General features: G+C 46.1%; 3 protein-coding genes across 4 annotated transcripts in view; 1 reads left to right on the top strand and 2 right to left on the bottom strand.

The window, feature by feature from the left end:
• RAB2B (RAB2B, member RAS oncogene family) overlaps nt 1-15,443 on the bottom strand; it is a 225,343-nt gene that overhangs the window by 77,357 nt on the left and 132,543 nt on the right. The gene's annotated exons all lie outside the window — the stretch shown is intronic.
• LOC116828042 (olfactory receptor 4E2-like) lies at nt 5,606-6,556 on the top strand. The gene has a single exon (XM_032786019.1). It carries the CDS (start codon nt 5,621-5,623, stop codon nt 6,554-6,556), a length of 936 nt encoding a protein of 311 aa, XP_032641910.1. The 5' UTR covers nt 5,606-5,620.
• Nucleotides 10,489-13,513, bottom strand: LOC116828041 (olfactory receptor 4E1-like). Of its 2 annotated transcripts, XM_075072464.1 has the most exons (2): nt 13,475-13,513; nt 10,489-11,406 (listed from the first exon to the last, which is right to left on the bottom strand). In XM_075072464.1, the coding sequence occupies exons 1-2, from the start codon at nt 13,511-13,513 to the stop codon at nt 10,489-10,491; spliced, it is 957 nt and encodes a 318-aa protein (XP_074928565.1). The 2 variants fall into 2 exon arrangements, with proteins under 2 accessions (XP_074928565.1, XP_032641907.2); XM_032786016.2 differs by lacking the exon at nt 13,475-13,513 and having other exon boundaries at nt 10,489-11,463.

Below are 15,443 nucleotides of genomic sequence, written 5' to 3' on the forward strand. Positions count from 1 at the left end.
TATTGAACAAAACTGGCCCCAGGAATGACCCTTGGGGGACTCCGCTTGAAACCAGCTGGGAATTAGACATGGAGCCATTGATCACTACCCGTCGAGTCCGATGATCTAGCCAACTTTCTATCCACTTTATAGATGGGCCCTGTCCCGAAAAGCTGCCATTTAAATAGAGCAGAGAGCCAGTAGGGGAGGGAAGGGATAGAACACCCCAGCAGAGTGAACAATGGGATAGCCGCGAATGGCATTGAGTGCCAGGAGTTTTGTGGGGGTGAGTTATCCAGATGGGGTTCAGCGAAATGGAAAGAAAAGGCAAGGGAAGCGAGGGGAGGGACAAGGCAGGGAGAAGCAGATGAGAGGGACCAGTGGGCAGTGAAGTTGGGGAGGGAGAAAGTTGGAGCAAACAGCAGTGGGCCAAGGAAGCCCAGTGAAACCTCCGAATGCCCAGAGCTCCCTCCTTTGGCTGCTTCTGGAGCTCATTATTTCTTGCGGAATACTCTGCACTTGGGGAAAACATTTCATATTTTTTAAAAAAGTCACATCCCTGGTGGTTTAATTAGGGGAAGGTGCACAGTTCTCCCAACAGCTCCTTCTTTAATCAGCCTCCTTCCTGGTGGCTGAGCTAAGCAGACGGTCCGATATCTGACAGGAGATAGCATCACACTAGGCTGGGAACTCCGGAACAGCTGCAGCAGGATGCAGAGATGAGAGGAAATCCTGGAGCTGCTGGGCCCATGTAGCTGTGGAGCTTTCTGACAGCAATTCGGTTAAGGAGGCTGCAGCTTTACTCAGCCCATCTCTGCACTAGTCAGGTAAATCCCCATATATCAGAGTTACTAGGCTGGGGCAGGATTTTCCACTCTGGCACACTGGTAAGCCAGCAGTGAATCAGTGTCTTGATGGGTCATCAGAGCCGTTTGTGTGTCCAGTGCATTGGGCATGAATTCACTCCTTTTCCCACTCTGTTGGGATTTGAACGGCAAGCAAGGAGCAGAATATTCACACGCAACAAATACTGAACACATTTTCTGTAGAGCTTTCCCGTAGCAAGAGGGGAGTATTAATGTCATTGTACAAGATACTGGCAAGACCTCATCTGGAATACTGTGTCCAATTCTGGTTACTCATGGTCAAGAAATATGAATTCAAATTACAACAGGCGCAGAGAAGGGCTGCTAAGATATCCCAGGAACAGAGAACTGATCTTATGAGAGGAGATTCAAAGAGCTGAGCTTGTTTAGCAAAATCAAGGCTGATCACCTTGTCTGACCTCCAGCATAACCCAGCGCAGAAGGTTTCACTTAGGCACCTGGGTGGTGGAGTGAATCCCCCCACCCCCATCCATTACTGCCCCCAGTAACTGAGCACTCATGTTATACAGCTCTTGGAAGGATTTGTGTTTTGTCAGTAAATGTTGGTGAACAGTGATTTAACCATACACACAAACCGACAGAAATATCTCCATCCATAAATAATCAACATGTAGCTAGGCAAAGTAAGAAAGATGCTGCGTGAGCACTTATTAGGTTTTAATTGAAGGAGATTTACTTTGTATATTTTGACGTGATATTGACAATTTGTGTTAAGAGTTATAAAGCTTTAACTTTTTATAGCACAGCTTCAAATAATTATTGTTGAACACCTCCATAATTTCCCACAACTATGAACATTTAAACAGATAAAAATAGAAACAAATGTTAAAAAATAGAACGTGGATATTATCTGTTGAAATGATAAAAAATCAAATTCTGCCCTGGAGGATAGATTCATGGATTTTAAGGATTAAAGAGGGCATTTTGTTCACCCAGTTTAACTTCCTGCATAGCTCAGACCAGAGAATTTCACTGCTGGGATTGCTGAGTCGAGTCCAATAATTCAATGTTGGATTGGAGAGACTCCTTGAGAAAGTCGTCCCGTATTGGTTTACAGATTCCAGGGGTGGAAAATCCACCGTGTCCTTTGGTAAATTGTCTCAATTGCTTGTTAATTTTTTGTAACCATAGTTCCTGTCTGAATCTATCGAGCTTCAGCCCCCAGCCACTGAATCTAGTGCTGTCTTTGGCTGCTAAAGTAAAGCACCCTCTGTTACCAGACATCTCTTCACCAAGCAGGTGTTTATAGACTGGGATCAAGTCACCTAAATGTAACTGTCTACACCCAGGAACAAAGAATGTGGACCAAACATATAGGATGGGGGGCTCTGTCCTGAGAAGCAGTGACCCTGAAAAAGATTTGGGGGTCATGGTGGATAATCTGCTGAACATGAGTTCCCAGTGTAACACTGTGGCCAGAAGGGCTAATGTGATCCTGGGCTGCATAAACAGGGGAATCTTGAGGAGGAGCAGACAGGTTATTTTGCCTCTGTATTTGGCACTGGTGCAATAGCTGCTGGAATCCTGTGTCCAGTTCTGGTGCCACAATTCAAGACGGATGATGATAAATTGGAGAGGGTTCAGAGAAGAGCCACGAGAACGATTAAAAGATGAGAAAAGCTGCCCTATTGTGAGAGACTCAAGCAGCTCAAACTATTTAGTTTAACAAAGAGAAGGTTATAGTCTATAACAGGGATGGGCAACCTTTGGCATGCGGCTCGCCAGGGTAAGCTCCCTGGTGGGCCAGACTGGTTTGTTTACCTGCTGCATCCACAGGTTTGGTGGATTGCGGATCCCTTTGGCCGCGGTTTGCCACTCCAGGCCAATGGGGGCTGCAGGAAGCGGCGGACAGCACATAAGAACATAAGAACGGCCGAACTGGGTCAGACCAAAGGTCATATAGCCCAGTATCCTGTCTACTGACATGGCCAATGCAGGGCCCCAGAAGGGAGTGAACCTAACAGGTAGATGTAAATGATCCCTCTCCTCTGCCATCCAGTCTCTCTCTCTGACAAACGAGTTCAGGGACACATACTTATATCCTGGTAATAGCCATTAATGGACTTTACCTCCATGAATTTCATCCGTTCCTTTTAAACACTGTTTTATAGTCTAATCTTCCAACTCCTCAGCAAGGAGTTCCACAAGTTGACTGTGCGCTGTTGAAGAAAATTTCTTTTATTTTTTTAAACGTGGGCCATTAATTTCATTTGGTTGACCTGTAGTTCTTGTATTATGGGAATAGTAATTAAATTTTCTATCCACTTTCTCTACATCACTCATGATTTTATAGACCTCTATCATCATCTCCCCTTAGTCTCCTCTTATTCCTAAGCTGAAAAGTCTAGCCTCCTTATACTCTCGTTCATATGGGACCGTTCCAACACCCTAATCATTTTAGTTGACCTTGCTACTTGAACTTTTTAATGCCAGTAATCTTTTTTTGAGACAGGAGACCAACATTGGTACACGTATTTGAGATGTGGGGTACCATCGATCTCATATAAGGCATAATATATTCTCCAATCTATTCTCTATCCCTTTTTAATGATTAAAATCGTTTGCTTTTCTGACCGCTCTGCACACTGCGTGACATCTTCAGAGAACTTCCACCGATGACTCCAAGATCTTTTCTCTTGATTTGTTGTAGCTTAATTAGCCCCCATCATATTGTATGTATAGTTGGGGTTATTTTTTCCAATGTGCATTACTTTACATTTATCCACAATATATTCATTTGCCATTTTGTTGCCAGTCACTTAGTTTTGTGAGATCTTTTTGAAGTTCTTCCACAGCGTGCTTTTGGTCTTAACTATCTTGAGCAGTTTAGTATCATCTGCAAACTTTGCCCCTCACTGTTTACCCCTTTCTCCAGATCATTTATGAATAAGTTGAATAGGATTGGTCCTAGAACTGACCCTTGGGGAACACCACTAGTTACCTCTCTCCATTCTGAGAATTTATCATTAATTCCTACCTGTAGTGGGGTGGACCCCTGCTCCTGCCCTGAAGGGTTAAAAACAACCCTGGGAGGGTGCTGTGGCTGGAGAAAGCAGCTTTTAGGCTCGCTGATTGTGGGAAGTGGCTGCAGCTGGGGCCACGCCCCAAACAGACTCAGCTGGCTCTATAAAGGCAGAGAAGCCAGGGGCAGACAGAGCTTCTCTCTGCCTGTAGAGGGAGAAGGGCCTGGCTGCAGGGAGCTGGACACAGGGTACCTGAGTGGAGCAGGGCTGGGGAGCTCCAGCCTGGAAAGCCCCAGGCTGCAGCCTAGCATAAGGCCAATAGGCACTGGGAGTTGTGGAGGGCAGCCCAGGGGTAGACCAAGGCAGCAGGTCCAAACCCTCCTTGCCGGTGATGAGTGGCTGACACTGCAGTCTGTCCTGGGATGCGGGGGCTAGACAGTGACTGGCAGTAGCCATATACGCGGTGAGATGGGGATAGTGGGTGGGGGGGCAGCACCCCAGATAAAAGGGCACCGAGTCCAGGGAGGGACACGGGGGCCAGAAGACAGGCAGATCACTGGCCTGCAGAGGGAGCTCCAGAGCGGGAAAAAGCTAATTCCCAGGAGTCACCAGCAGGAGGCGCTCCAGGGGTGAGTCCGCACATCTACACTACCCTTTTTTCCCTGTCTTTTAACCAGTTCTCATTCCATGAAAGGACCTTCACTTTTATCCCACGATAACTTAGCCTGTGATAATATCTCTCAGCCCCCATTGGCCTGGAGCAGCGAACCACGGCCAGTGGGAGCTGTAATGGGCTGGACCTGCTGACGCGGCAGGTAAACACACCGTCCCGTCCCGTCAGGGTGTTTACCCTGGAGAGCCATGTGCCAAAGGTTGCCGATCCCTGGTCTGTAAGTACTTATATGGGGAAGAACTGTTTAATAATGGACTCTTCAGCAGATGAACATCTAACATGATCCGATGGCTAGACGCTGAAGCTAGACAAATTCAGATCAGAAATAAGGCTCCATTTTCAGCAATGACGGTGATTAGCCATTGGAACAATTTACCAAGGATCATGGTAGATTCTCCATCAGTGGCAATTTTAAAATTGAGAATGGATGTTTTTCTAAGTTCTGTGGCCTGGGTTACACAGGAGGTCAGGTGAGTTGATTATAGTGGTTCCTTCTGGCCCTGGAATCTGTGAATCTAGAAACCTCTTAACCTTCTCTTGAGCAAGTTGAATAGACACAGCACTTCCCCTTCTCTCTTTTTGTAAGGTGGGAAGACACGGACATTGAGGCTCTCATCTGAGCCCTTAGTATGGCAGGTAGAGGTGTGCGTGTCTGTGGGAATGGCTTGTGTACAATGATTTATTGGTTGTCTTGTGCATGGACTGGGTTGTTGGGTATAAGGACTGTGCGTAGAGATCCTCGCTATTAACGTAACATAATGTTCATGACAGTTTCACGTGGCTAATGGATTCTTTCTTTCTTTCTTTCTTTCTTTCTCCTCCACACACAGGCTGGGATTTCCAAGGGAGCCCAAGGGAGTAAAAGTCAATGGGAATTGGGCACTCTCTTTTTAAAAAATCCGCGCGTAGAGTGAGTGTTTCAAAGCCCCCTCAGGGAAGCAGATGCCCGCTATCCACTCATTTTATGTCTCCAAATCCCTTAGCTGGCTTTGAAGCTTTCCTATCCCCAGCCCTTGAACTTCTTGTCCCCAGATCCCAGTGAAGAGCTCTGCTCGGCACATGTCCCCGTGATTCCCTGCCTGGTGCAGTGCGTGGGCCTCCCTCGCAGTGCTTGCTGCATGGATGAGGAGAATGTCACCATGGTGACACACTTTGTATTGCTTGGCCTCACCGAGACCCAGGAGCTGCAGCTGGCCCTCTTCGCCCTCTTCTCCATCATTTACCTACTGATCCTGGTGGGGAACGTCCTTATCATGGTTACGGTGGTCAACGACCGGCGCCTCCACACCCCCATGTACTTTTTCCTCGGAAACCTCTCCTTCATCGACATCTGCCACGCTTCGGTCACGGCCCCCAAGATGCTGGCTGATCTCCTCTCTGCGGAGAAGACTATCTCCTTTGGGGGCTGCGTGGCCCAACTTTTCTTCCTCCACCTCTGCGCCTGCGCCGAGATCTTCCTCCTGACCATCATGGCCTACGACCGCTACGTGGCCATCTGTCATCCGCTTCAGTACCCCATGCTCATGAGCCTGCGAGCCTGCACCTGGCTGTTAGGGGCCCTGTGGTCTGGAGCCACCGTCCACTCTCTAGTGCAGACTGTGCTCACCGTCTGGCTGCCCTACTGTGGCCCCAACGTCATCGATAGCTTCTTCTGTGATGTGCAACCTGTCATCAAGCTGGCTTGCACCGACACCTATTTGACTGGGGTGCTGATCGTCTCTAATAGCGGCATGATCTCTCTCACCTGCTTCCTGGCCCTGCTAGCCTCCTACCTGGTGATCCTAGTCTCTTTGCGGAGCCAGAGCATTGAAGGGCGGCGCAAAGCGCTCTCCACCTGTGGTTCCCACTTGGCAGTGGTGGCGTTGTTCTTTGGGCCATGCATCTTCATCTACACCCGCCCTGCCACCAGCTTCTCACTGGACAAGGTCGTGTCAGTTTTTTACACAATGGTGACCCCGGTGCTCAACCCAGTGGTCTACACCCTAAGGAACCAGGAGGTGAAGGGGGCCATGAGGAAACTGAGGGAGAGACAGATTTTCTCCAGGGGGAAATAGGGTAATGTTCAGATAGATGGGGTCCAGAGGGAGGAGAACCCTCCAAGGTAGGAATGGAGCAGTGCATGGGGAAATGAGGTCCAAAGGGATGGATTGGAAGACACACAAAAACACACACACACAAATACACATTAACACTAAACACACTTTTTCTTTACCAACAAACAATAAAGCTGAGCTGCTGCAAGTCCGAGGGAATGTAACAACAAAGCAGGAAGAGAAGGAAAGCTCTCCTGGGTCCCAGCTGGACACAGAGTCCAATGCACTGAACACGGGCTATCAGCTAATATTATCCCCGGGCTTAATTGATCCAAAGGCTCAAGCTCACGTGATTAAAGTTACTTATTCACTAATGTTCTGGGGAGTCAGGAGCACCAGGAAACTCCAGCTGTGGAATTCTCCTCCATGCATCCTCTGCTCCCTGCCAAATTTCACCGGCAGTTAGAAGAGAATTTACTTTGGAATCTGTCACACAATCAGGGTCTGCTCAATACAGTGTATGGGGAGCCCAGGACTGGCCTAGCAGGGGCCTATGGGTTGGGACTGAGGGACACAAGCAGAGCTGGAGGGTGGGAGGAGTGTGGGGGGGGCTGTGGTTGGGATAGAGGGCCCCCAGCAGAGCTGAGTGTGTGGGGTCTCAGAACTAGTCATATGGGACCATAGATATTTGAGTTTACCAAGGGTCACTCCGTGGAATATTTCGCAATAGAACCCAGGAGTCTGGTGTCCCAGCCCCCTCTGCTCATCCCAGGGGTTCTCAACCTTGCCAGATGACTGTTCCCCTTTCAGGAGTCTGATTTGTCTTGTGTACTCCCAAGCTTCACCTCACTTAAAAACGACTTGCTGACAAAGCCAGACATAAAAATATAAACATGTCATAACACACTTTTACTGAACAATGGCCAACTTTCTCATTTGTACCATATAATGATACACTAAATGGGGGGAATATCAATATTGACTTCCCTTTCAGTGTATAGAGCAGCATAAGCAAGTCATTGTTGATATGAAATTTTAGTTTGTACTGATTTTGCTAGTGCTTTTTTTGTATCCTGTTGTAAAACTAGGCCAATATCTAGATGAGTTGATTTACCCCCTGGAAGACCTCTGCGTACCCCCATCTAACCCCTCCTGGGGGAATGCAGAGGTCTTCCAAGGGGTATCTGTACCCCTGGTTGAGAACCACTGCTCTAACCCATTAGACCCCATTCCTCACCCAGAGCTGAGGATAGAACCCAGAAGTCCCAGCTCCCAGATTTTACACTCCCCCCAAGTTTTGGGGGTTTTGTCTGCATGGGGGTGAGAAGCTTGAATAGGTGACAGGTTTATGGGCAGGTGGGACATTACTAGTTCCCTAGAGGTCACTCCAGTCCATCGATGACTGGTGGGAATGCAGTGAGAGTTCGAGAGTTGAACAGCCCGAATACAATGTGCTGGGAATGCTGTGTCACTTCTTAAGCCAGCTGGCTTGTGGAGTCTCTCTTGAGAGCTGATTTTGCTTCAGTTTCTTCCACCTGTCTCATCACACTCCTGTTGCTACTTTTAATTAGCTCCTGAACAACTCGTTCCAGAGGCAGCATCAGCCAAGCTGGACTTCCTTTGAAAACTTGTAACGGGACCCAGAGGAATTGATTAGAAGGATGCAAACTTGTGCTGGAGACTTTGCAGTGGCATGAAACAGAGATAAGGGACCAGATCCCTAATGGGTGTATGTCAGACATAACTCCACTGGAGTCAGTGGGGCCAGATTCCACACTGGTGCAAACTGGCCATAATTCCACTGGAGTCAATGGGGTCCCCAGGTAGTGTAAATCACCCATAGCTCCAGTAGGGTCAATGGGACAGATTCCCAGCTGCATTAAGTTACCCACTCATTCATGCACCAAGGATTTAGACCTGTTAACCTGGGAATGGCCAGGCCAGATCAGACTGGGGCCCATCCAGCCCAGTTTTCTGTCTTGACAGTGCCCGGTACCAGCCACGGAAACTGCCTAGAGGGACTTTTCCCCCATCCCCTGTCTGTTAGTGTTGGGTTTATGTTCAGAACCTGGAGCGTTTATGGCCCTTCCAAACTGTGTAATGCAACTCTGGATGTTCTCCTTAGCCATCTTGTTAAGTGAGATGTGTTAAACCAGAGGCTGAGATCAGAACAGATTAGATGAGCCTTAAGAGACAGTTAAACCAACAAATGGGGTATTTGAGCCCACCCAGCAGTTTAGACTTTGTGGACAGAGAGCACTAAAGGGCTTTGTCATTGTAGGTCTGTGGTACAACACAACAAAGGGACACAGGGCCAGAGAGACACAGCAGCAAGGGAGAAGGAGAGCCAAGCAGCCAGCTGAAAGAGGTTGGTGTCTGGAGCAAAGAAGCATTCCCTAGTTTTTGCTTTTCTCCTGTTTCTGGAAAAGCAGGACTGTACACTCCTTGTAAATAAATACAAGTCCGTCAGCAAAAATACCAGAGTCCTTTGTCGATTTCTGCTCCCAACCAGAACACCGCCAGGCTCCCCAGACTTGGACTAGCTACTACGTCAGAAGGGATAACGATATAAACGTGGCTCTGTATGAAGCCCTGCTCAGAGGAGCTGGGCAAAACTCAGGATTTCCATGCCACGGGAAAACTGAACATTTTGAAATTTGTTTTCATTCTGAAATCAGAAAGAAAAACAACAAAAGTTCAAGCTTTCCCACTTTAAGGTCAATAAAAATGTTCTGATTTCACTTTTAAAACGTATTGTAGATTACAATTGATACAATAATGTACAACGAAGTAGATTTTGAAATAAAATGAAACATCAAAAGGTTTCATTCCGATAAGGTCAGAATGAAATATTTTGATTTTCTCAAAATGTTTTCTCCCCCGCCGTCCCACCCATCAAAATTGACATGTTCCCATGAAACGTTTCAAATTCAACAAAATGTCCTTTTTTGACAGAAAATGTACAGGTGGAGAATGTTTGACCTGCTGCATTGCAAACTCTCAGTGGTACCATGAGGTATTGAGTTCCTGTAGCTAAATATTTCTTGTGATTACAGGCAGAGACAGGCTAACACTTGAATATTTTTGCTGAAAAATGCAGATTTGGATTGACTGAAACATTTCACGCATAAGAATAAGAAACATAAGAATGGCCATACTCGGTCAGACCAAAGGCCCATCTAGCCCAGTAGCCTGTCTTCAGACAGTGGCCAGTGCCAGATGCTTCAGGAGGAATGAACAGAACAGGGCAATTATTAAGTGATCCATCCTCTGTCGTCCAATCCCAGCATCTTGGAGTCACAGGCTTAGCCTCTGATGGATCTGTCCTCCATGAACTCCACCATGCATTCATGTCTACTGATAGGGGAAAATATTCTGAAAAAATAAAAATGTTTCATTTTGACATTTTAAAAATAAAATGTTTTGATTTAAGATGTTTTTGTTTCAAAGTTTACTTTGGTTTTATTTTTTTTTTAAAAAAGCTATAAAAATGAAACAAAAAATTCAGTTTCAGGTTGAAGGAGACATTTCATTCTACCTAAAATTATCCCTCTCCTTCCCCCCTACATAAGTTTTTGGTACTGCCAGAGAACCAAAAATAATTAATTTTGTTAGCTCTGGTAAGCAGCACTCAAGCTTAACCCCCAAACCTCATCCTCCAATGGGCCAGTTAGCTTGACTATAAGCCACCACTTAACTTGAACTAGAAATTGGTGAGTGTGTATAGGAGCTGGGTTAGGGGCGATACTCAGGTTACACCATGAGCGATCACAGCAGTGAAGACAACCCCTAAAGATGGACAGATACCCAGATAAAACAGTGGTGAGTGATGAAACAGAGATAAATATTCATAGATACAAAGGCCAGAAGAGATCACTGTGATCATCTAGTCTGGCCTCCTGCATGACACTGGCCAGAGAACTGCCCCAAACACGATTCCTTGGGACTCAGGATCATTTGTTTCTGGAATTGACCTGCCTCGCCTGCAGTTTGCGCAGTGCCTGCTGCATGTCCTCATTCCTCAGGGTGTAGATGATAGGGTTTAGCAGTGGAGTGACAGCCGTGAAGAACAAAGACACCACCTTGTCTGCGGCCAGGCTCTTGGCCGGCCTGAGATAGATGAAGATGCAGTGGCCCAGGAAGAGCGTCACCACCGTCAGGTGGGCGGCGCAGGTGGAGAGTGCCTTGTGCCGCCCCTCGGAGAAGTGGTTCCTCAGGGAGACAAGGATGATGCCGTAGGAGACCACCAGCACCACGAAGCAGATCACAGAGATGAGCCCCGAGTTGGAGACGATGAGCACCTCAAAGACATAGGTGTCAGCGCAGGCCAGCTTGAGGACCAATGGGACATCGCAGAAGAAGTTGTCAATGGCATTGGGGCCACAGTATGGGAGGTTTAGGGTCAGGGAAGTCAGGGCCACGGAGTGGACTAGCCCACCCAGCCACATGGCTGCGGCCAGCTTCAGGCAGAACTTGCGGCTCATGATGGTGCCATAGTGCATGGGGTTGCAGATGGCTGCATAGCGGTCATAGGCCATGATGGTGAGGAGGAAGATCTCGGTGCAGGCGAAGAGGTGGAGGAAGAACATCTGGGCAATGCATTCGCCAAAGGAGATGGTCTTCCTCTCCACTAGGAAGTCAGCCAGCATCTTGGGCATCACTACTGAGGAGTGACAGACGTCAATGAAAGAGAGATTGCTGAGGAAAAAGTACATGGGGGTGTGCAGGCATTGGTCGTAGGTGATGGTGAAGACAATGAGCGTGTTCCCCAGCAGGATCAACACATAGATGACTGTGAAGAAGGCAAACAGAACCAGCTCCAGGGTGTGGTTGGTGCTCAGGCCAGAAAGGATGAACTCATTCACTCTGCTCTCATTCCATTCCACCATGTTCCGTCTTGGGTTTATTGCCCCTGGAAGAATGGACATGATGAGAGAGGCAGGTGGTTAGTTGAGGGATAGATGTTGCAAGAAGTGATGGCAGTTATTTGGTTCCAATATTCTGAAGCCCTGTGCAAGAGGAGAGCCAGGAAAAATGTGCAGAATACACACACAAGGAGAACAATGCAACACCTGGAGAGCTGGTCAAAACCTGGGAATTCTGTTCCACAGGAAAATTCTAGGGTTTAAAAAAAAAAAGTTCTTATTCTGATTTGGCATAAAAACTTGAAAATTCAAAATTTCCTGCAGAAATGAAATTGTGAAATTTAACGTTTCAGAAAAATTAAACTGTTTCTGTTTTACTTTTTTTAAAAGATGAAATGGAGCATCTGGCTGCCCTGACTCTCAGGGATTTCTTATGTTGCCCTGACTCCTGGGGTCTCCCTGGGCTCCCCCCGATTCTGGGAGACTCAAGACTCTGCCTCTGACTCCAGCTTTAAAATCTGTTCAAGAGGAAAGAACAAAAATACATGCAATAAGGGAGCCCTGCAGAACGCATGCAAAGGAGAGCTATGAAGATCGCATGCGATGGGAAAGCCATGCAAAAATCCATGCCACAAGAGAACTGTTGAAAATGTATGCAAGGGAAGAGATGTGGAAAATGTTTGCAACAGGACAGCTGTGAAAAACTTGTGAGGCAGGAAATCTGTGTGAAATGTGTGCAACCGGAGAGCTGTGCAAAATGCATGCAGTGGGATAGTCATGCAAAACACATGCAGGAGGAAAGCTGTGCAGACTGGTAAATAGATCAAGCTCTGCTCCAGGCCCGTTGGGTTGCTTGAGCAGAGTCCCAGTTCTTTCCCTGCTCCCTCACACATGCTCTAGGGGGTAGTAACCCTCCACAAGTACATGACAGCATTCTATCCCTTCTCCTTGCTTGGTTGGGCCCTGTAGGGGCCTAGGTGATGGCCACCGTCTTGGCTAGCTAACCAGAGACTGACCTGTGGACCTTCATGCTTAATATCATGGGCTGCTGCACCTTGAGTGAGCCCGGCTTCGCTCACTGCCACTGGCACAGACCCATATCCCCAGCAAATGGGGCTCAGCGGGGGCATAGGAGGCCCCAACCTACTGCAAATAGTAGGGGCTGGTCAAGCATTTCCCTGCGCAAAGAGTTTTAAGTGAACAATTCGCTTTTGTTCAGAAAACTTTGTTCAGTTTTTGTTTTTTTAAATTTTCTGATTTTTTAAATTTTACAAAAATATTTTTAACACCCTATCTCCTATTTCCTACCCCTTCCCTGCATTTTTCAGTAGGAAAATGTCAAAAGGCAGTAACAGGTGACAGATGTTAGTTGTGTCACCAAATGGAGATCCAGAAGAAGTTTGGTTACAATGCCAATGAGAGGCAGATATAACTTGAAGAGAACAGAAGAGAACAGAGAAAATTCTAATATAACAGAGGAAATTAGGAGAGAAGAGAAAACACTGATAACTTTTCATTGACTGTGACATTTTTTCCATGAATTTTTTAATAAAATAAATCAGAAGTGTTTGAAATTTTCCACACAATCCTTTTTCCTAGACTTTTAGGCCAGAAGGCACCATTATGATAATCTACCCTAACCTTCTCCATCACATGGACCAGAGAATGTCACCCAGTAATTTCTGCATCAAGACCATAACCTCTGTTTGAGCTAGAGGGAGTCTGTAGGAAAGTCCTGTAGCCTTGATTTACGGACTCCAAGTGATGGAGAATCTCCCACATCTCTGCTTAGGTTGTTCCAATGGTTTAGTTCCACTCACTGTTCAGACTTTGTGTCTCATATCTAGTCTGATTTTCTGGTAGCTTCAGTTTTGATCAGTTGGATCTCATGCCCTTTGCGGCTCAATTTCAGAGCTGTCTGCTGCCAGAAGACTTTTGCACATGTAGGTATATCTATTCGACATGGACGTGTCCTGAGCCTGGAGGGAGCAGAGAGACACGGTTATGAGAGGAAATGGAAGGAGGTGATTCAGGGGCCGTAAGCCAGGAGATAGCAGTTGTCACACACACAGACAGATGCTTCTTCCAGCAGAGGCAGCAGACAGACAGACATTACAGAGAGATAGATGGGGCAGCTTTCTCTCTTTCATACACATCGGCATTCTAAGCAGGGCTCATTCAGTCAGTAGGGGACAGAAAGACAGACAGACGTACTCTAATCTTCCCTCAGAGAGAGGTGCCAGAATAAACCAAATTTAGTTACGTTACTTGACTAGGTTACCTGAGGAGGTGAGGAATCCTCAAGTATAATTACTTAGGCCAAAAAAGAATTTGAAGAGCAATTAGCAAAAAAGACAAAAACTGGCAGCATAATGTTTTTTTAAGTCGATCAGGAGCAGGAAGCTACCAAAGAATCAATGGGGCCACTGGACCATCCAGGTGCTAAAGGAACACTCAGGGAAGACAAGACCATTCCAGGGAAGCTCAGTGAATTCTTTGCATCTGTCTTTACTGCAGAGGATGTGAGGGAGATTCCCACATCTGAACCATTATCTTTAGGTGACAAAACTGAGAAACTGTCCCAGATTCAGGGTCATTAGAGGACATTTTGGAATGAACTGATAATTTAAACAGTAATAAATCACCAGGACCAGATGGTATCATCCAACAGTTTTGAAGGAAATCAAATATGAAATTGCAGAACTACTAACGGTGGCATGTAACCTGTCATTTAAACCAGCCTCCATATCAGACGAAAGAAGGGTAACTAATATAATGCCAATTTTTAAAAAAGGCTCCAGAGGCACACCTGACAATTACAAGCAGGTACACCCAACTTTAATACCAGGCAAACTGGTTGAAGCCATAGTAAAGAACAGAATTAATCAGACACATAGATGAACATGATACAGTGGGGAAGAGTCAACATGGCTTTTGTAAATAGAAATGCCTCACCAATCTATTAGAATTCTTTGAGGGTGTCAAAAAGCATGTGGACAAGAATGGTCCAGTTGATACAGTGTACTTGGACTTTCAAAAAAAATTTGATGATGTCCCACACCAAAAGCTCTTAAGCAGAGTAAGCTGTCATGGAATAAGAGGGAAGGGAAAGTCCTCTCATAGATCAGTAAATGGTTAAAAAAACAGGAAAGAAAAGGTAGGAATAAATGGTCAATTTTCACAATGAAGAGAGGTAAACAGCAGGCTCTCCTAAGGATCTGTACTGGGAACTGTGTTATTTAAAAAATTCATAAATGATCTGGAAAAGGGGATGAATAGTTAGGTGGCAAAATTTGCAGACGCTATAAAATTACTCAAGATAGTGTAGTCCAAAGCAGATGTCAAAGAGTTACAAAGGGATCTCACAAAACTGGGTGACTGGGCAACAAAATGGCAGATGAAATTCAATGTTGATAAATGCAAAGTAGTGCAGGTTGGAAAACATAATCCCAACTATACATACAAAATGATGGGTCTATATTAGCTGTTACCTCTCAAAAAAGAGATCTTGGAGTTTTCATGGATAGTTCTCAGAAAACATCTGCTCAGTGTACAGCAACAGTCAAAAAAGTGAACAGAGTGTTAGGAACCATTAGGGTAGGGATAGATAATAAGACAGAAAATATCATATTGCCTCTATATGAATCCAAGGTACGCCCATACCAAGAATACTGTGTGCATTTCTGGTCACCCCATCCTGAAAAAGACATACTATAATTGGAAAAGATGTCGAGTAGGACAACAGACCTATTTGGACACAGACTGGCTAACCTAATGAAGAGGGGTTTAAACTAGGTTTGACGGGGACAGGTGAGCAAAGCCCACAGGTGAGTGGAGAACATGGAGACCTGGGAGATAGGTTGGAAACAGGAGGGAGTGTGGGCTATAATGGCAGAGAGAAAGGAGGGTCAGGGCAAAACTGGGAGGCAAGATCAAACCAGTATCTTAGATGCCTATATACAAATGCGAGAAGTATGGGTAATAAGCAGGAAGAACTGGAAGTGCTAATAAATAAATACAACTATGACATTATTGGCATCACT

The sequence above is a fragment of the Chelonoidis abingdonii genome, chromosome 14, assembly GCF_003597395.2.
Source record: "Chelonoidis abingdonii isolate Lonesome George chromosome 14, CheloAbing_2.0, whole genome shotgun sequence".
Lineage (NCBI taxonomy): Eukaryota > Metazoa > Chordata > Testudines > Testudinidae > Chelonoidis > Chelonoidis abingdonii.

Excerpts from the sequence above, each read along its gene's own strand:
- LOC116828042 (XM_032786019.1), top strand. The coding sequence starts at position 5,621 with ATGGATGAGGAGAATGTCACCATGGTGACACACTTTGTATTGCTTGGC.
- LOC116828041 (XM_032786016.2), bottom strand. The coding sequence starts at position 11,463 with ATGTCCATTCTTCCAGGGGCAATAAACCCAAGACGGAACATGGTGGAA.